The sequence below is a fragment of the Haliaeetus albicilla genome, chromosome 6 (genome assembly GCF_947461875.1).
Source record: "Haliaeetus albicilla chromosome 6, bHalAlb1.1, whole genome shotgun sequence".
Lineage (NCBI taxonomy): Eukaryota > Metazoa > Chordata > Aves > Accipitriformes > Accipitridae > Haliaeetus > Haliaeetus albicilla.
The window spans coordinates 32,221,172-32,241,563 of NC_091488.1; the positions used below are offsets into that span (position 1 = coordinate 32,221,172).

At 47.1% G+C, this 20,392-nt stretch overlaps 1 protein-coding gene across 1 annotated transcript in view; it reads left to right on the forward strand.

Moving 5' to 3' along the window:
* The window catches only part of RCSD1 (RCSD domain containing 1), a 35,325-nt gene extending 15,687 nt beyond the window's left edge, over nt 1-19,638 (forward strand). Inside the window, exons 2-7 of the mRNA XM_009921993.2 lie at nt 9,516-9,623; nt 12,153-12,242; nt 13,583-13,654; nt 14,990-15,193; nt 16,036-16,687; nt 17,554-19,638. Of these exons, the coding sequence (XP_009920295.2) occupies nt 9,516-9,623; nt 12,153-12,242; nt 13,583-13,654; nt 14,990-15,193; nt 16,036-16,674 (1,113 nt within the window). The 3' untranslated portion in view covers nt 16,675-16,687; nt 17,554-19,638. The remainder of the gene's footprint in view (nt 1-9,515; nt 9,624-12,152; nt 12,243-13,582; nt 13,655-14,989; nt 15,194-16,035; nt 16,688-17,553) is intronic.
* The last annotated feature ends 754 nt before the right edge of the window (nt 19,639-20,392 follow it).

Genomic DNA, 20,392 nt, shown 5'->3' on the forward strand with positions numbered 1-20,392 from the left:
GAGTGCCAAGATGGTAACAGTTCATGAGGGGACTCTCAGAAGGAGAAAATCAAGACCAGACCACTGCAAGTCTTGAGAAAAATGTTGCCCTAAAGCAAACTCTTCCCAAACACAGGGAAATATTACGTATTTTTACATATTTTATGTAAAGTAGGATTTTCCTGCCCTTTGTCCTAAAAACAAATATGCAACCCTCCTTTGAAGTCTGCATTCCTCATAGTATTCTGCCCTGTGTTATAGTCAGAGCTCTTTCATCTTTATCACTCTCATTGTAGCTATGCAATAGCCTTGCAGTTGAGTTCAGACACACTCATCCTATGTTCATTCATCTGTTGTGGAATAAGTGTTGACCTGGGTACCACTCTGAGGAGGGATGTTGTACTTCTCAGAGTTGTTCTTGTGGCTAACTTATTTACAGACTTCAAGAGACCAGCTTCTTACACTCAGGCAAGAAGCTTGCTCTCCGCTGAAAACATTACAAAAAGGAAGAGTTTAAGAGGAGACCTCACATCTGTGTTCCTGCAACATGCATTTCAGGAGTCCAGTGAAATCTTTGTTAGGGCTGCTGTGAGAGGTCCTGTTTTCATTAAGACTAGAACTGAAGAGAGCTGCTAGAGATTGGTAGCGTATGTAATCAGGAGTCCTCACCTCCTCCTGCCTGTCTCCAAAACTTCCATGTCTAGTATTTTTCAACTTTTTTTTGACATTTCTCAATTAGCAAGCACTCCCTTGTCTGAAGGAGACCAGAATCTACAGCTACATAGCAATAGGCACAGAAGAGATGTGTGCCTGAGTCAGAAGAGTCTTAAGCACATCTTCAGGGCCCAGGAGCTCAGACTGGTCCCAAACCTAATCTGAGGTCCTGTTGTTTTCACAGAGTGTTCAGAAATCTGGAGCCCAGACTCCATCATTCACAATATATTCCCACAGGCTGCAGATTGCTTTCCCTGGAACTGCAAGATTGAAGATTGAATCTGTTGCATGTGACATCAACCAGACCTGGAGGCCACTCTGCACTGGCTGAGGCTTGACCTTAACATCGAAAAAGCTTTGTCTTGGAAGTGCAATGGTTCTGCACAGTTGTGCACACTCTCATGTGAGACAGACAGAGGCTTACCACTAATTCCCTTTGCTGCAAGTCAAACTAGAAACCTGTTTGCACGACCTTTAAAATGCCAGTCCTGGCAAACAACAGCCAAGGATTTTGCAGAGCGTGCTGGGATCATCATTATACACCTCAACATATCCTTATACTCTTTCACAGCTGGATTGTATGTCCTGATATCAGCCCCAGAATTCTCTTTGATTCTTTCAAATGGAAATCTTACTTTATTTGATCAGCTTTCTGTTGTGTTTCACTCCTGCATCCTGGCAATGGGAGACCCATGGCAATTTGAGGCTGCTTATTCCTCTTTGCCCAGTCATCTGACGGCAGCTTGTAGGAAAAGGATGAGGACTCTATGTATGCTGCATTCTTTAAAGCTCACAGAATTCTCGTCTGGGATATGAAATGGAGGTGTTTAGCTTCTGGTAAAGATTGACCAAAGAAAACACAACAGAAAGAGAGAAGTAGAAAAATATTCTTTCTTTTCTAGCATTTAGGATATACCTGAAAGATCTGCAAGGCATTCTGGTCTTGTCCTTTCCTGGAAAGTAACTGTGATAAAGCTCTGATGCACAAAGTTTGCAGAGCTAGCCTAGCCTAGCCCCACCAGAAGAAGGTACAGAAGTGGCTTACACGATAGCTTTTGCTCAGGTGGAGCACAGCACAGTAATCATCACTCCTGTTCTATTGTGAATGCTAGGAAATATAGGTAGGAGCCTTGGCCTTGCATCCCAGGGTGTTACGGGCTACGCTGACACAATGATGGACAGGACTGGCTATAACGTATCACAGAGCCACAGCTGCAGCCACTTCTAGCTGGGGCTTCTGCCAATAATTAAAATTTACCACAACCAGACAAGGAGCAGCTTCATTGCCAGATAAGACGCCAAGTGCATAAATAAACCACATAAATCCCTCCTGAAACAGAGAGCTGGAAGGTCTCCAATGAGAATGATTTGTGAAGGGTAAAGAGAGAGATGGGAAGAAGGATGCTTCGCTGGGACAGAGAGGGGTCAGTGTAGCAAGAAGAGGTTTGTTTATTCAGGGCTTACATCTTGGGATGTGTTGCTTCTTGAGCCAGGGGCCCAGTGTGCTGCTGAGCTCCAGTCGGAACAAGCATCGTGAGATTTCCTTCTAGGGATGTAAAAGATGGGCCAAGGCGAGCGGGAGCCCACCCACTTCCTGCGCAATCTGTGCTCAGCCTGTGTTGATGCTTTCGTGGATCACGAGGAAAATGAGCAGGCTCAGATTGTGGGTAGCAGCCTCTCCTGATTTTTGCTGCCCAGTTCCTCACGCTGTGATTCAGGTATTTTCCCACCCTCTTGCCTTTCAGTTTGCTCCTTTGGGAGAGTTTCTGTTTTCAACCTACCCTGCTAACTTACTTCTCCCTTTGCAGTCCGAACAATGTTCCCCTTTCAATACGATCCTGATGCCACTGACGTACTCAGATGGACACAGATGAACGAATCAGTTCAGGCTATGTTGGCAGGAGGGTGCAAACCGGCATTCATCTAAATGACAGATGCAGAGAGATGGCTTTGAATGAAACTACAAACTACATATTAGAGAGATTTTTCCATCGATACCTTGGGTCCAATCCTAATTAAAAACTGTTCTTGAGCTTTTTTTAGTTCATTTTAAGAGGAGTTCCTTATGAGCTGCCCATCTAATCTTATCTGCACTCATAAAACGCAAGAGCCAAAATAACTGGTGCCTGAAGAGGTTGAAAACGAAAATTCAGTTACCTATTCCCTGCCATTGAACAAGACAAAAAGAGTGGCAGATTCGCCCAGGTGAAACTAAACTTGTCTGTTCTGTGCTGTTCTCTGCTTTAAGGCTAAGACCATACCCAGGGACCCATTCCAGGTTTCTTTAGATTATCTTGCTTGAACAATAAATGAACCTAGGGGTAGAAAAGGATAGTTTGGTGGATTGGCCTCTTTGGACACTTGCCTTTAGAACAGGTACTAAAGCTACTCCTAACTGAAGGAAAGATTTTATTACTTCAATTCATACAGACACATTACTATTATGTTTTCCGTTGTTACTGAATATTATTGTGGCCTTTAAAAAGGTAGGACTGCTCTGACACGCAAGTGTGTTTGGCTAGTAATGAGACGCATTCATGATGCATTCTTCAGAGTGTAAATTCATGTTCTCTCCAGATAGACAGGAACTGTACCTTAGATGATGTACCATGTGAATATTCAGCGGCCTTTTGCCTCCAGCTGGCCTCAGCAGTCCAATAGAAGATGGGCCAAGGAGAAGGGATTAGCTCTTGCCTATGGAAATGGTCACCCCAAATCAGTGGGACAGTATGGGAGGAGCTAGTACTGTCATCACTTCTCGCTTACTTGAACTGCAAGCGAGTAGGACATCTCCAGTTCATCAAACCCTGTCTCTGCAGGCGAGTCTTTTCAGGAGAAAGGCTACACAACCTCAGCACAAGGGTAGGAGATACTCACCCCACTTCAGCCCCCGGGGAACCCTGCAAAGAGGGTACATCCCCCGCTACAGTTTAACATCTCATTCCCAAAATGCTGCTTTCTGTGTCAGAAACAGGTACTTGAGAAGTTTGAGAATGGCTCTTTTCAGCTAAGCTGATTGCGAATTAGTTCAGTTATGCTGAAAAACAGGCACCCCTATCAGATTAAGGCTGTACTGCTCCCTGCACAAGCTGAGAGAGTTACCCCAGTGTACGTGGTATAATCTTTCCCATGCGACAAGACCTGTGATCATCTGGCTCCTCAAATCCTGCAGCTACCTTACTGAAAAACAAGAAGGGTAGGTGTCACGTCTGGGAAGGCTTTGCACAGAGACCATGTCATTTGCCTTCAGAGGACTGAGCCAGGCAGGGAAGAGGGGTTCTGCAAGAGGGTCCGTTCCCTCCTGAAATCCAGTGCCTTGATGAGGGTTGATGCTTTAATTTCAAAGGAAATCACAGCACTGTTTCCCAGAATTTCTTGCTGGCCTCCAGGCAGAGTGTGATGATGGTTTATTTAGACTTAAGTAGTTTCCTCCCCACAGATGTGTCTCCCATCCCTTCCTTAGCTGAGCAGGTCCTACAGATGTAGAGCTTTGCCTCTGCCGTGCAGCAAGCAAAACCCACTCCCCAGCCACCCATGTAGCTGCTGCTATTTGAAGTGGGGCTTCTGGAGATGTCTGACATGGTATTTGTGGGGCTTTGGTGGATGCTTAAGGGAAACTTCTTCCGAATCACTTGGCTGCCAGTATGGTGCTCCCTGTGATAGCTTGCAGGCACTCCTGGGGTTCACAGCCTGCACTCGGCTGTGTCTCAGGTGGGAGGCAACAGATTGTAAGGTGAAATACCAGTGCCACAGACCAGAAGAGCCTTTACCAGCAGGCATGCAAAAATATGATTTTTCTGTCATATCAGCCCTCTGAATGGGAGGACACATAAGGACGCAATTTCCTCAGCCTCTGGCCGGAGCAGTTGAAGGGAAGTCCTCACCCCTGTGCCGCAGTCTGCTCCTGCCACCCCTCCATCCCCTCCTGCTACGGCAGTGCAAGCGCTTGTCCGGCTGTGCTGCGAACTTGATTGCTGAAATGATCTGGGTTAAAAATAACCTTGTAAAGAGTTAAGGGACATATTTTTAGCCCAGATCATTTCAGTGATCTAGTTTACAGCCCAGCCCCACAAACTCACACTGGTGCGAGGGAGGGGGGAAGGGGGAAAGGAAAGGTCAAGGGAGAATGAGCAGTTGGAAACATAAGCTGTCTTTCTGCCAAAACCAGGACCTTATGAAACTGCACCCCAAAAGCAGTGACCCTCTCTTGTTTTCATATAGCATACTGACAGCTGCTCCAGTGTTCAGAGCTGGGTGCTGAGGATCACTATTTCTGGATCCTGTTTGCATAATCAAGACACTAGCCCTGACCCTCATATGCCTTATTGTGTCTGCCTCTGACACACTATATTTGTCATTATTTTGCCATATTTGCTTTTGCTGAGGTAGATTGTATGTGCAGCAACAAAAAGCCCTGTGAGGGTCACGACGGAGCTTTGCAGAGCTTGTGTGAGTGCAGGGTATGGGAAGGCGGCTGGCATCATGCACTGGTATGAAAAGGGGCTGCAGGGAATTGTTCCTGCAAAGCTCTTTAGAAGCAAGGGAGGGATGTGGAAGTCAGGGACTCGCCTCAAAACCACCAGCATGAGAATGGGGGTGGAAAGTGCACAGGACCAGTACCAAAAATTGTGTAACCGTCACTGATTTCAGAGCCGCTGAATACTCCAGCCTTGCAAGGTGCTGTGGAGGGCTTGCATCTCAGATAACAGGTGCTTCATCTGCCCAAAATACCCTACCTGCAAAAGCAGACAAGTCAGAGGTTTCATAGGGGAGAGAAGGAGGCTAGAGCAGTACAGATCTCTGCTGTTATTCAGCTGGTATTTAAGTGCTGCTTAAGCCAAAACACTCCACTGTATGGCAGCTAATAGACCTTTGCTCTTTTCATCAGCCAAACCAGCTGCACAAATCCAAACCTGAACTTCTCCTTCAGTATCTGCTTCTGACTCCCACTGGTACCCTTTCAGACTAGCATTTCCAGTACCATATTATGGGCAGTGACAAAACTCATGGGATACCAATCCTGTGAGATGGAGTCATGATAGCTTTCAATTGCAAGGGGGTGGGTCATGACCAAAGCTGCTAGCTGAGAGCTGTTGTAGCTAGTTTTGCACCAGTCCCAGCATGACATTAAAATTCATTCCCAAAGCTACCTCTGGCTTTCCATTTTTCCCCAGGAGTCTTTGCAATTTTGATTTCATAAGAAACTTGTCTGCAGTGACACTCCCCACCTGTAGCTTAAATACATGATCTTTAACAAAAGCTTTTTGTGAGTACCTAAATGGGATGCACAGAGAAACTCTTCAATCTCTTGACTTCTTTTCTGTGGGCCTTTAATATGCACCTTGTCTCACCTGGTGCCCATGGTGGGTCCATGGGCTCTAGCAGGAGAATTGGCAAATGTCACTGAGCCAGGTCGGGACACTGCTGTCCTGAGAGGCTCCCTCTGTAAGATGTTATTACTCCCACATCAGGCAGCCTTACTACCCCTCGCATTTTCTGGCACATTAAATTCCCGGTGAAGTTGGGATTGTTCTTATCCAGTGCTACCAAAGGGACCAGGTTCAGTTTTAAAAGCAGATGAAGAAAGATGGGGTTGAAAATTATTTTCAAATTTACTCAATTTTATGAAGTTATTTGGAAGAGGAAAGTGAAACCCCTTACAGAGAACTTGCTAGTTGCACTTCCTCTCTGGCAGACAGGACCATGCTTACATTGATGGTATAATTCAATTCCTGTTTTGCCACTCTGTCTGAGATTTTTCTAATGCTTAGTCACTTATTTTTAGGGAACAGTAAAAGACCTCAGAGTAGCAGTCACCAAATTACTGATGGAGTAAGTCTTTTACCTTAACTTGCTAGTTTTAGTCCATGCAGTCTGACCATGCTTCTCTTCTGAAAAGGAAAAGAATCAGCAGCTGGCTGCAAAGACCACAAAATTAACATCTGAGTAATTTCACATTTTTTGCCAAAAAAGAGCAGAGCTGCTCCTCTTCATCATTCATAAAAGTGGTGGGCTATGTCACTGAGACAGGAAAAATGACCATGAATGGGAAAGGTTCCATGAATATTGCGGGGCAGGAGACAGCCGGCACTGAGCTCTTGGGTGAGAGGAGCAGACGCGTGTCTTAGTCGTGGAAGAGGCTGAGGGCTGGTACATGCTTTGCCGTGAGAGTGAGAAAGTGAGGCTCCCTACCTTCCTCCCAGTGGGAGGGAGACTGCCAGTCCAGACTCTGGAAGTCAGGGGGGTGTTGTTCTCCTGGCAGTGCAAGGAAGGGACTTTTTGCATCCAAGTGCTCTGGTACAGTGCTTTTCCTTGACTAGAAGACATAAAGCCTGGCACACCAGCTGGGGAAAAAGAAAAAAAGAAGCTGTAGAAAAAGCTGGATACAGGACAGCAGTGTAATTGCCAGAAAGGGTCTGAGAAAGGACTTTTCCTGTCGCAAAACGCGTAGCGTAATCGGAGAGTCTGCAGCTGGCAGTTTCGGGAGGACACAGCCCGTGGGCTACTTGTGCTAATCTTAGAATGGCATGTTCAGTGCTTCCTGCGCCCTGGCCAGAGAGCTTCAGGCCGGCAAGAGCCGTGTTGCAATCAATGCCTTCTACCAGCAAAACAAGAAATGCATGGAATCATTCCAGCCTCACAGCTTTGATCAAATCCAAAGAAAGGGAGCTGTGTTTTCAGGTTGTAACTCAAAAATTTAAAAAAAAAAAAAAAGGGAAAGAAAAAACACAACCACCCCAAAAACCAAGAGGTCAAAGAGGCCAAGAGGAAGTGCAGTGTCTTTTCTGGGTAAAGGTGAAAGGCTGTGAAAGAAGCTCTTGGAGAAAAAGGGACTATGAGGGAGGCAACCCTTCCACCACAGACACTGAGCAGCTGCAGCTCCTCAGCCTCAACTGAGTCCTCAGTTCAGGTGTCTGTTCTGCCATACCCAGGTATCCTGGGAGCTGGTATGCTGAGCCAAACCTCCTGATCTATCCTGCCTTCCCCAGGTTCATTCTCTGCTCCCTCCTCTTTCCAGCCTGCCTTCCCTTCATGGCAGGGAACCAGCCTGCATCTGGGAACAACTTTCCCTCCCCACTTAGCCCAGCCATTATTTTTCGTGTGCAGCAGGTTGCCCTGAAGTCTGCTTACCTCACTGTTTCTTCCGTTCCCCTTATCTGCCACTTCTCCTGCCTGTAATTACTCTAATGAAGCCTGAAAAGATGGGGAGAAGGTGCTAGAAGTTCACTGAGAGGAGACAGCTTGATACGGCTTTTGCGGCTGGATGCAGGAAAGCTGGTCCAAAGTGTATGGGAAGTTTAACAGGGGAGATGCAGTTAGGATCCTGGAAACGAGAAATGACAGACATCTACTGGGGCTTGTGGGCCTGGGAGAAAGAAGATAGCATTTATTGGGAGCATTTATTTACAGGTCTCTGAGAAAGGGAAAGCCCCTTTTCCACAATGCAAACAGGCCTTAGCCATGCTGCTCTCTACCAGGTATTTCAGACTAGAGAGTGCTCCAAGCTGCGGATCATGAGATGATCCTTAACGTAACCTCCTGAATTTGCTTTTAATCTAGAAACTAGGAATCTGAAGAAATTCCTTCTTTAATATGATTTCAAGTTTCCACAGCTATTTCTCCAGCCCCTGTAGTGTGGTCACCCAAAGGAAATGGTCCATGTGTGAGCCAGATGGGTGTTTTGAGGGCCTTTCACCTCCAGTGATGCTGAAGGAGTGGTTGTCTTAATGAGGCAGCAGGTCCTTCCCAGGCAAAGGGGTGTAAAGGGAGAGGAAAGAGCTCTGCTGGAGCCTCTGAAGAAACAGAAATGTAATCCTCTAGCAATGGCCTTTGGGGAAATTTTCTGACTGAAAAGCAGAAGGGTATTGAGGCAGAGGGGTGAGAAGTGTGGTGCAGGTCATGTGTTCATGGTGGTGGTACAGGGAGCAGAGGTATGAGGTTCCTTGCTGATGGTTTGTAGCCTGGTTTGTTGTTTTGAGGTGTCCGCCTCTAACAAAACAAGGATTGTTGGTTAGTTGTTCTCAGTTCCTCTGGTTCAGTTTTCCCTGGCATCAGATACTAGAGATGAAGAACAAGGTTTCATTTCATCAACTTTGATTTCAAGGCTTTCTACTCATATTGCTTGATACACACATAGCAAAGAAAACAAGGTTCATGTGGGATGACACCAGAGCTGTGTGCTGTGGGAAGAGCTGCACCATCCAGTCTCCAACAAGCCTCCCACTTCTCAGCCTGTTGTTGACCCAGGGGAGGGGAAGTTGCTCTCAGCCCTGGTATTTCCTTCCCTCCCCGCCACCCACCTTGAGTATTTCACTGCCAAAAAAGTAGAACAGCACAGGGACATCCCCAAGCAGATGCTGGCTTGCTTCGAGGACAGGGAATGGCTTCTCACAGCAGAACCACTGGAAAAGGAAGGGCACCATTGACCAGGGCAGTAAAAAAGGGATGGGAGGGCTGAGAAGGTGGATGGGAACATCCTTTACTGCCCTACTCCATCTGCTCACTGCAAGGAAGAGATGGGGAACAGACACTTGGCTTGAAATACTTAGTTTGCTTCCAGTGAAAAATACTGAGTGTAGGCTCTTCAACTAGAGCTGAAAGGCTCTGCATGAATTACTGTTTTTCTGGGATATTTGAAAATGCTGCTAGGTCCTGTCTTCCCAAACCTCTTGCTCTCAGACTGAATGATTGATGCCAGATGTGAGAAACTCTGCTTTAAGTCCTTGCTTACTCTTGAACTTTGTAACACATACACAGGCTTCTCTCTAGCCTGCTTGCTTTTCCCAGCCTTTGCTCATAACTTGTTGTTCCCAATTTGTCAGAACAGGCCAGCAGAGACAAACTCAGAGGTGGACAAGTCGGCATCACCCTCAGTGGCTCAGCTAGCAGGGAAATTCAAAGAGCAAGCAGCCAATATCACTGGAAAAGAGGTAAGGAGCACTGCAGCCACCAGCAGGTAATAGACTGGGAATTGAGGCATTCACCTCTGCCTGTAGGAGTTAGAGCATCAGTGATTTGAGCGTGAATCTGCTTTGATTTTGAATCTTCACAAAGGATTTGCCTCCTAGTGCAATGCAAGCTATGACAGTATCTTCCATGCATTGCTAACTTGTGGACAAGTATTTTGGTAGAGCCATACCTCAGGACAACTAGACACTGTAACTGAGACACTGGAAAGCTCGGTAGGGTACATACACATACTAACAGCAGCAGACAGCAATGCATGTGCTCTCTGGGCTGGCTTTTGTGGGCAGAGGGCAACAATGAATAATGAAATAGCTAACAATGAGCCATGGAAAAAGAAAGCAAACAACAGATTACGCAGTGTAGAAGCCAGTGGCAGGTCACCAGCACCTTGTTCACAGAAGGAGAAGGTTTCCTCCAGGTAATCCCTTCTGTATGAGTCAAAGCTGTCTCTTTACTTGCCCTCATTACCTCTTCCCAATGACTTTTCAGACTCTGTGCCTACCTCTGTCATGCTGAAATTTATTTTATTGAAAGCCCACTATGCCAAGCACTACCTTACAAGCTGTCTTTCACCAGATAAGCAGAACACTAGAATACCTCTCTTAGAAAGAAAGGAAAGTCAGAGTGTTTATGGATGGAGGCTGACATTTTAGGAGAGCCTCCTGTATCATTATGCACTTTTTTAGAAGCATAAATGTTTACCGTTTACTTCATTCAGTAGGTGCCCCTTTAAAACTGAACTGCTTCCTTCTGCTGCTCAGTTGATTTCAGCATGTCCCAGGCTGGGCCTAAGGGGATCCTCCCTGTCACCCCTCCGGTCTTTGGCTGGATGCAATGGTGACCTCTGTCCTGCAGTGCTGGCATGCCACCATCTACCAGAGGTTAGCACTCCCATAGCCAGACCCCAGGATGGGAATAGCCAATCTCTTCCCAAGCACTCTTTTTTTTTCTCTCTAGTCACCAGCGCACCACTCCATCCATTCCATTACAGTCATTTCCTCTTTTTAAGGTATGGGATTTAACTGCACTAAGTCCCTCACCCTTCAGAAAGCAGCAAGTTCCCAGACCTCTCTTGTGTTATCTGCAGACCTCTGCTGCTCCCAAGCCAAGGCGGTGTGGAGGGGCCTCACAGTGGGGGGAAACTCATTTTCTCCAGAGACAGAGGAGGACAAAGTTTCCTGTCTTTTCTCTCCAAGCCATCTGTCACTTCCCCACCAGCTTTCTCAAGCTGGCTTCAGATTAATGGCTGAGTGGATAGTCTTTAACCCTTGCTTGACCCATACCAGCAAAGGGGAACCTATCAACCAGGGAACCTCTGATACATTCACTGTGGCACAGTGCTGCATTTCATGGTTGCAAAATGGTGGGGTTTCAGTAAGACATGGTATTATTGCTTCCTAGAATGACATAAGGATAAGGGCAAGGCTGCCCTTGGCTGCTTAGAGAGGCAGCATTGCCATTGCTGGGTACAGCACCTCCAGAAGTTAAGTGTCGTCAAGTCTACAGGTCCTCCAAGACAGCCAACTCTACAGAGGGCAAAGATGCCATAGTCCAACTTTTCACATGCCTGCCATTTAGAAGGTAACAAAATTATCCAAATATTACATTGTGGATATTATCCAAGATCCACAGTATTCTCTATTTTGTCTGTTAACCTATAAAAAGTGTGTTAACAGCTTGGCAGGAGACTACAAACCTGGCATGAAAATAAAGGCAGCTTGGCTTCAAGACCAGAGCAATAGTTATGAAGAAGTAACTCCATAGGTGCTGTGCTATGCACCTCTTCTTTCCTAGTGAGCACTCTTGTACCTCTGAGAGTCCAAGGACATTCAAAAGGAACTGGTGTCCCTGCTGTTAAGTTGCCTTGTTCCTTCTCCCTTGGAGAATCTGTTTCTTAGTCAAATTAAAGGTTACAGCTGAGGACTTGTCTCTGCAAGCTGCTCTTCTTCACTAGAGAGAAACGAATGGGGGTGTACAGCTTGTTGAAAAAGTCAGAATTCCCCTTTTTGCCCCTAAAATATATCAGATGCAAAATAGGAAAATCATGAACCAGGTAGGCAGCTGAGACTTATTAAAAGGAAATCCTGGTAGTAAGACAGGACAGAGAACAATAACAAGCTATTCCAGTGTGAGGGGGTTTTCAGTAGGATGCTTTGAAGATGAAGCTTCTGGGAAGGCTTCTCTACCCTCCACAGCTTAGAACAGTGTCCTTTGCACAAAGCCTGAAGTGTCATGGTTCATGCTGTGGAAAGGGATATAGACTACTTTTCCAGCACTAAGATTGGGCTCGAGATGCTACAAGCACACCAAGCATGCTGCCACATGCCATATGCTAATATCTTGTACTACCTTTGGATGACTCCTTTAGGCAAGCTGAGCCCTGCCATCCAAACAGATCACTTACAGAGCATGCCCCTTGGTGCTTGAATTTCAATTCCTTTTAAAAAAAAACTCATTTCCCTGCTGCTGAGTTGGTTGTTTTCTTCTCTTAGGTACCACCACATAAGCCAGCTCGGAGGAAACCACCATGCTCTCTTCCATTGTATCCCCACAAAACTGAGACAAGTGACAATGATGAGCAAGTGAGTATCAATTTAATAGGGGGACAAGCTCTCTCCTCTCTGCAACCTTTTCTCTCCTGAGACACAAGCCTGGAGGTAGCAGAGAGGTCAGACTGTGCAGCAAAAGACATCAATCATGCAGCATCAAACCTTCCCCTGCTCACACACATGTACTGACTCAGGGTCAACTCCACGCTGTTTCCCACTCCTGTAGCATGGATACACATCCCATTTCTACCGCTTTTGTTTTTACCTTTAGAGCACTGACAGATCCACCCAGTTACCACCTTTCAAGCATTTTAAAGCAGGAACTGTTGGCATTTATCAGATTTGAACAGCGCTTAGCACAGGGAGCATCCATGCTGTTTGTTGCCTTCAGATGAACTCTAGAGGTTTGAGTATAATGGCGTAATAGTTCTGCTCTTGAGATTTTTCCGTCTTCAGAAAAAGGGAATAATTAATCCAGAGTGAAGAGGGGTTTTGTCAGCAATGCCCGCAGAATATTGTCTTGAGGTGTCCTCCATACACCTTTGAATGAGCAGGTCCCAGTAAGCTGGCTGCTAGTCACTAAAGTGCTCAGGCCCTTTCCAGTCACTTCTGTCCTGTATTTCAGGGTATGAGGTCTACCCACCAAATTTCACGTTGTCACCTGCCCTTAACAAGAGGGTGGTTCTTCATCCTTCTTTTCTGACAGCAACAAGCTCTTGTTGCCTCCATGCCAAAGCAGCACAAGCTTTAAAATCTTAGATGCCTTCCTTTTCCTTTGGACCTGAAAAAAGCAATATGCCCCTTCTCAAAGCAATGCTCTCCCTTTCTCAAACTGTTTTCAGGCTTTCATAGCTCTACCTTTCCAGCCACTTAGGCCTTTCCTGCGCATACTAATTGGATACCCTTTAACTCTGTTAGTCAAGTGCTGGCAGAAAGTCTTTCCTGTCACAAAAAGTTCATAATGTTTACCAACATTAAGGCTTGTACCCTTTAAGAGGTAGAATTCTAATCTGTCTTGTCCTGAAATAATACTAGGGGAAACTGTCATAGGTTAGATACCTTAGTGAAGGCCATGTAGCAGCAGAGCCATTACACATCACCTAACTCACATACTTCAGCCAGAAAGCAAACAATCACCTTTTCTCCCAGAGGAAGGATACATATATGTAGAGCCCTGGGATGGCTAGATAATAAAAGGGGAGCAGGGTCAGGAAAGAAGCAAGCAAGCTTTTGTGTGAAGGTGCTATATGAGGCTTCATTTGCTCCCCTACTAGCACTTTCTGCTTATCTCTTCCAGGTTTTCTCCCTTCATTGTATTTCCTCTTTTTCACCTACTTTACTGTGACTTTTTCATGTTTCATTTTGTTTTGCAGAAGCGGTCTCCAAATGCTTGCCCCATTCCTAAGGTCAAGGTGAAAAGCTCCCCCATGATTGAAAAGCTGCAGGTAGGTCTTGGAAGAGCCCACATGGCTCCCTCAGCAAATTAAAACTGATTGGCATTTGTCATAGCTACTTCCCTTATGGAGCAGCCACAGGGGAAGGGGATCCAGGAGCCAAGGGTGACAGATAGGTAAGCAGGGCAGTGGCCTCACTGACGAAGGCCCAGTCCCACAATACACAAACAAGGAAGGCAGAGCAGGTCTGGCGATGGTAACCAGTGTTAGAAACAGTCCAGTGATCCTCAGGCACGTCCATAGGCAGGTCAGTGCATGGGCCAACATCATTGGGATCTGCGGGGTACATGCCTGGGCACAGGCATGGCAGCAGCACAGCTCAGGTAAGGAGCAGGGGCTGGACCCTCAGTTTAAATACAGCTCGCGAGAGAAAGTGAGGGAAAGCCTGGCTAAGGCTTCTTGCAGCAATTTCTTTGCAGCAGTCTAAATCAAACTGAGCCACCTGCACCCTATTGGGGAGCAGGCCTTGAGTGCAGGCAGCTAAAATCCTGGCAGTGGGAAGGGCACTCCGGGCTCTGGCTCTCCCCAGCGCGTGCCTAGAAGCTCTGCGCTTTCCTCGCCTCGATTCCCCCAGTTACGCACAAACACACCCAGTGCTTCTTGCCCTTTCTGTATCTCCCGGCCGTGCCTGGTCCATGCCGCTGAGGGCAGCTCAGCACTCGAAAGCCCGTGGACGTAGTGCCCTGCTGCTGCCAGCCGCCTCTCCTGGCAGCACGTGCAGCTCCCGAGCACAGTGCCTCCTGGCCACCCTGGCACAACATCAGCCTATTCATAGCACTGTCCCTCTTAATGCACCCAAGGACATTTGCCTAGGAGATCTTCTTAGTGACAGGCCAGCAGGAAGCATTTTGCCACGGTTAATCACGAATTGCTTCTTTCCATAGTCTTCTCGCTCCTCATGACTGCGCAGATCATTCAGAAGATCTGCAGCTTGAAAATGCGAGGTCTGCTTGGGCACACGCAGGGTTGGTTTAAATCTTGAAGTGATTGCTGGCTGCTTGCTCAGACTTTCTCCCGGCTCAGCCACTGTAGACTGTGCTGGCTTGGCAGGGTCACTGGAAAATCCCCAAAGGCCTCAGAATGACAAACGGACACATCCTGAGATCCAGCTGCTGGGGAAGGGCAAATGTCCAGTCATAACTTCTCTGCCCGGACTTGTTTGTTGACAGTGTCACCAGCAGAGACCCATAACCAGAAGGTATGTGGGTTGTGACAGCTGAGAGATGGGGCAGCTCCCGTGGCAAGAGCAAGGGTTCCTCCTTGTGGTTACCGCATGTAGTACATGACAGTGTCATGCACGCCCGTGACGGGGATTTTTCTTTGCAGGCCAATCTAGCTTTTGCTCCAGCTGCTTTGCTGCCGGGAGCATCTCCCAAAAGCCCTGGTCTGAAAGCCCTGGTTTCTCCGTTCAGCACCCCTCCCTCAACGCCCAGCAGCCCAGGGATTCAGTCCCAGCCCAGTGAAGGGAATGAGACGCCCGTCAGCTTTGATCAACCCCCGGAAGGCACTCAGCTGCAATTCTATAACAAGGTAGGCTGATTCTCCATCACAGCAGGATAAGGCTTGCTTATGGTTTGGGGATGAAGAGGAAGAGGAGGCCGTAGCCCTCAGTCCTGCCATAACAGTGTGCATTTGTAGGCAAGGGAGATCTATATGCCGGGTTTGAAACTGTGTAGCTCTGTAGAGTTTCCTCTCTGCCCAGCTGCACATGGGGCTTCATGGTCCAGTAGCTCCAGCAGCCTTCCTGACCAAATGGGTAAAGGGAAGGGGTGAAGTGGCAGGACCCAGTGATTTCCGCTCAGCAGGAACAGGGTGGCTGGTTCCTGGGCAGGGAGCACTCTGAGGAGGTGGTGCCACATGCCAGCAAATGTCAAACGTGGCTGAGGTGCAGTTTAGGGAGCCACGTGGAGCACGACGGTTTGCCAGGTGTCCCACAGAGTACACAGCACTTAAATGGGGAGCTGTAACCTGCATTCACCATCATCAGCTGGAGTGCAAACTCCTTCCTCAACCACCAAACTGCCAAGAATAGAAAAGACTGAGACATCCAAAAAGTCAGCAGCATCTGCATAATAAATGCAGCGTCCTTGGGTTTAGGGTCTAACTTGGACAAGAGTTTATATTGGGGCAGCAATCTCTAGCACCAGCTGTACAGAAGGAAAGGAGGCATATATTAGGGAGCTGCTTGTCCTGTAAAGTAGTCTCTCAGGGATAGGAGCCCTGGTCTCCCTACCTCTCAGTAGCAGAGCAGGAAAAGTGAGGCCACCAGCATAGCAATCAAGTTTCCCATGGTATTTTCCTCTGTTGTGCTTTCCTGCTTTGCAGTACCACTCTCTTTGTCTGCTTCAATGTCTGCTTTTCCTGCCTCCAAGGTGCGGACGCGGGGATCGATAAAGCGCAGGCCTCCCTCCAGGAGGTTCCGAAGATCTCTGTCCGAGTACGGAGACGGCGAAGATTTAGGGGTCAACATCTCCTCTCCAGAAAATGGTGCCAAGGAAGATGGGGATGAGGTATTTGGGCCCAAGGCCAAGACAGAGGAGGCAGAAACAGGGAGCAAAGAGCAAAAGAAACAGACAGGGTCTGATGAGAAGCCCCCATCAAGGAGAGGATCCAGCAGATCAGATGAAGAAAAAGGGGAAAAACAGGCAGAGGAAATGACTCCTTGCAAGAGTGATGCAGGGGATACGAAGGAGGAGGAAGTGTGTTGTAGTGCCCCAGGGGAGGAGAACTCTCCCCAGCCTCCATCTGGAAACAAGGAGGAGAAGGTGTGTGAGGGTCTCCAGGGAGAAGAGCAGCAAGGCAGCACCTGTGAACAGGAAAAGGGGGACAAGGAGAAGGAAGAAGCTGAAGCTGAAGCTGAAGCAAAGGAGCCCAGTGAGAGCACAGACACATGGAGAACGTCAGACACTAAAGAAGCATCGCTGGCACCTGAACCGCTGCAGGACGCTGTAGGCTTAGAGACTGCCAGTGAGCCTTCAACATCAGCCACACAGGACCAGGGCACAGCGTAACCATGACACACAGGTAAGATGGGTCAGCATGATGATGGCTCCTAAAACACCAGAGGGTTTTGCTTATTAATGAAAATGGCAACTGTGACAGAACACACCAACATTTTTGCTGCTCCGACACCTCAAAAGTATGAAATCTCAGGCCTGCAGAGGCTGCAAGGCAGGTTATTCAAAATAACCAGCCCTGCTGGGTGGTGTTATAGAGAGAGAGGATGGAGAAGAAGCAAAGCTGATTCTGGATTCAGTAAAATGGGAAGGCTCTGCTCACCAGGCAGCCTGCTCAATTGCTCTTTTGAAAGCAATTTGAAAGTACTTACAGTAAAAAGCACTTTTCCCCAGCAGTAACCATGTATATACTATCTCAATATGCCTCCTTACATATACATATTTGTGTATATATATGTGTGTGCACACATTGTATCTATACATGCATATATATATATTCTCTCTCTCTCTCTCCATGATTAGCTTGTTAGCTTTGCCAGCAAAAATAGCGTTTGCACACATACTGGTTTCATGATCAGCCCTGCAAGCACGCAAACATGGGCCTCTGCCACTTGAAATAAAAGAGGATTTCCACTGGCTAAAGCGGGGCTTGTTCCATGTAGCTTCTTACATATTCTCTAACCACTTATAATGTAGACACAGATGCCTGAGGAAACATCTCATTCCACCTCAACCACCTGTCCCCTCTTCAAATGCCTCCTTGGTTTGACAAGGAGCAACTGAAGGAAGCAGGCTGGTGCTCAGGCTGCAGCTCGCCTTTGCCTCCTAGCATGGAAACTACCAAAGTACCCTCAGGTCACAGACCCCCAGCACTGTATTTACTTAGACCCATGATTATTTTTCATAATTTCCTTTCTTTTCCCCTCTCAAAAGGACACACCCAATCAGGGCACAGGAGACTTAACATGTGAATAAGAGGCATCCAACCCAATCAAGGTGGAAGCTACTAGAAAACCTTCAGTGGCAGGAGAGGAGCAGCATACAGATATCCCCTGAGGCCCAGACTCATCCCGGAGCTGAGTGTCTGCTCACTGGCTCTCCGCTTTGCACCATCAACTTTTGGGACAGTCGGAACAAGAGACTGGCTTGCAGCCACTTCTGAGTTCAAAACTGAGGTGTTGGCTGACATTACTTGGTGATATTTGGGGACTGAGGGACCTGATACTTGCTGTCCTAGAGCCGACAGCCACCACCACTCCTGGTCCCCCTGCTCCTTCATCCTGCTCCAAAATGTCTTTTTCTTCTCCCCTGCATTGGTTTTAGATGAAGTTCATCAGTTACATACATACATCTATGGTGCCTTTTGGTAGCTTCTTTTGAAATATTTTGGGTTTTCAAATTTCAGTAAATAATGTTTTAAGAGTCGGAAAAAGTATGTTTTCTCCATATGTGCTGTATGGCAGACAATGTGAACCCTGAACATGGGGAAAACTTAGGACATTGTTCATAAAGCATAAAATCCCTTTGATGTGGGGGTCAGGCTAGCTGATCTGTGAAACAGCCAGCCATGGCAGGCAATTTTTCTGTGTGCTTCAACTCTGGGGTGTATTTAGTGCTGGTGGAAAGTAACAACCAACAGATTTGATGCACAGAAAAGATGTGCTATGTCAATCAACAGAGCAAGTTTTCTTATCCGGCTCTGGGCTGCAGTCCAGATTTAGAAAGGCCGCCTGTCTGTCAGTCTTTCTTACTTCCAGACCCTATCCAATCTCTTGATTCTCTTTTGAAACTTTCAGTGCGTGGCCACCAAGTGCCACTCATGATAGAAAGCATCCTGGCTTACTGGAAACAGCTGATTTTATGTAGGTCAAAGAAGAGGTCTTAGATGGCTGAGTTTCCAGTCATATGGCCTGGCTGAATATGAGTTGGTGAAAGTCAGATAGCCAGTCCCTCGTAAGTACTTAGGCGTTGTACTAGATTTGCATTCACTCTTGGGTTACTAGTTAAGTCATGGGTCTAGCAGTTGCTAAGCCAAAAAAGCTTTTACATCCAGAGAGTATTTGTTACCCATAAGAAATAAGTTATTTGGGGAAAGATAGATAACAGACCCTCACCCGACCATTTTCCTGACAGTAGTGCTTGAAGCTGTATCTGCAATACTGAATAAAAAGCTGCTCTGGCTCAAGGCCGTGGGGCTCATGTCTACAGCGTGACGTGGAGCTGTGGACAAGTCTGGGCTCACTGGAGACAGCAAGCCACACTTGTCAAAATCTGAGCCAAGTTGTTGACTAGCTGTTAGGCAGTGTGAGTGGTCAGGAGCCAGTGTTTGAACCTGCCACCAGCCACCTAGTACCCAGCAACACAGACGCAGCTACCAAGACCAAAGGCAGAAACAGCCAGCTCCTGTTCATCCATCACAAAATTCCTCCTAGTAAACATTAAGCTGAGCAGAGTCAGAGGCTTGGGTTGTCCCTGTCTCTCTAGACAAGCACAAGGATTTTACACAACACAGCCCACATCTGTCCTTGAGTGGGCTCTGCAACACAGCAGTGTTACAAACCTGATGGTTTTGAAGGATATCCCCTTTCTGTTCACCAGCTCTAAATTCATGAGGAAAGAAGTGGCTCTGAGCCCTGCCTTTCTTTTTCCCAGGTGAGAGCACTGAGGTGTCATTTGCTGAGAGCCAGCGGTGTTGACCCTGCTATGTAGCACGGGCTTGTTGACAAACATGAACCCCACACCCTTTTGAGCCATGTTGTGGAGCATTGTTGCCTTTGAATCCATTTTAATCTGTTTGTTAGAGCTTGTATTCCAGGGCAGGCTGCAATCATTCGCTGTACCCTGTTTCTTCTCTCAGCAGAGTGTCCCATCTGGATGTGAGTGATTGTCCCTTACTGTATATATAGATATATGTGTGCCTGTTTAGAGGATGAGTATGTGTGTCCCGAGCAACGGAATGGAAATCCGAGGGAGAAACAGAAGAAATAAATGGTGGAATAAAACCCAACCAAAACTAAATCCTTGTGTTTCTTCCTGGGGAGATGAAGGAGCCTGAGGAAGGATGGAGAGCGCTTGTAGCAGCAGGCAAAATAGAGGTGGGATTTCCACTGCCATTGGAACAGTTTAACATTCAATTTTAATTTAATTTGTGGTATTTTTTACTTTGGCGGAACAGCAATAACCAATGTGCTTAATCCACAAAGGAAGGTGTTCTTTGGGGCAAGCGTTGACACCGGAGGCTGCCACGCGCCCTGCCCCAGCCCTGCAGGTATCAGGTATCTAGGAACAGAAGAAAGCAAAGCCATCTAGCCTACTGCCATTTCTCCAACAGCATCCTTGTTCAGGGGAAGCATAAAAAAACCAAAGCGACACACAGTGATCCTTCCTGTGAGATTTCCCAGTTTCTGGCAATCAACTGTCTAGACACTTTCTGTGCCAGACGTTGCATCACCATCTTTGTCCTTGACAGCTTTACAAGTTGCAGGGAAAAAGATGCCTGTTTCTCAGCTGAAGGCATCCACACATCATTCTTGGGGCAATGCTCACTCGGGCGGTGCACAAACCTTGCCCTGTCTGCAGGCCAAGTGAGAGCAATTTTGGAAAAGATTCTTTGGCCAGCATTAGCATTGTGACACTGCAAAAGCAGAGGATGCATGTGGGCATGTGTCCCTGCCCCATCCATACTATTGGGAAATGTTGGCTTGGGCAGCGTGGTCTTGTATCCACAAGGTGTACAGAGTCAAAAAGTTCTGACTGAAATGCAGACCACAGC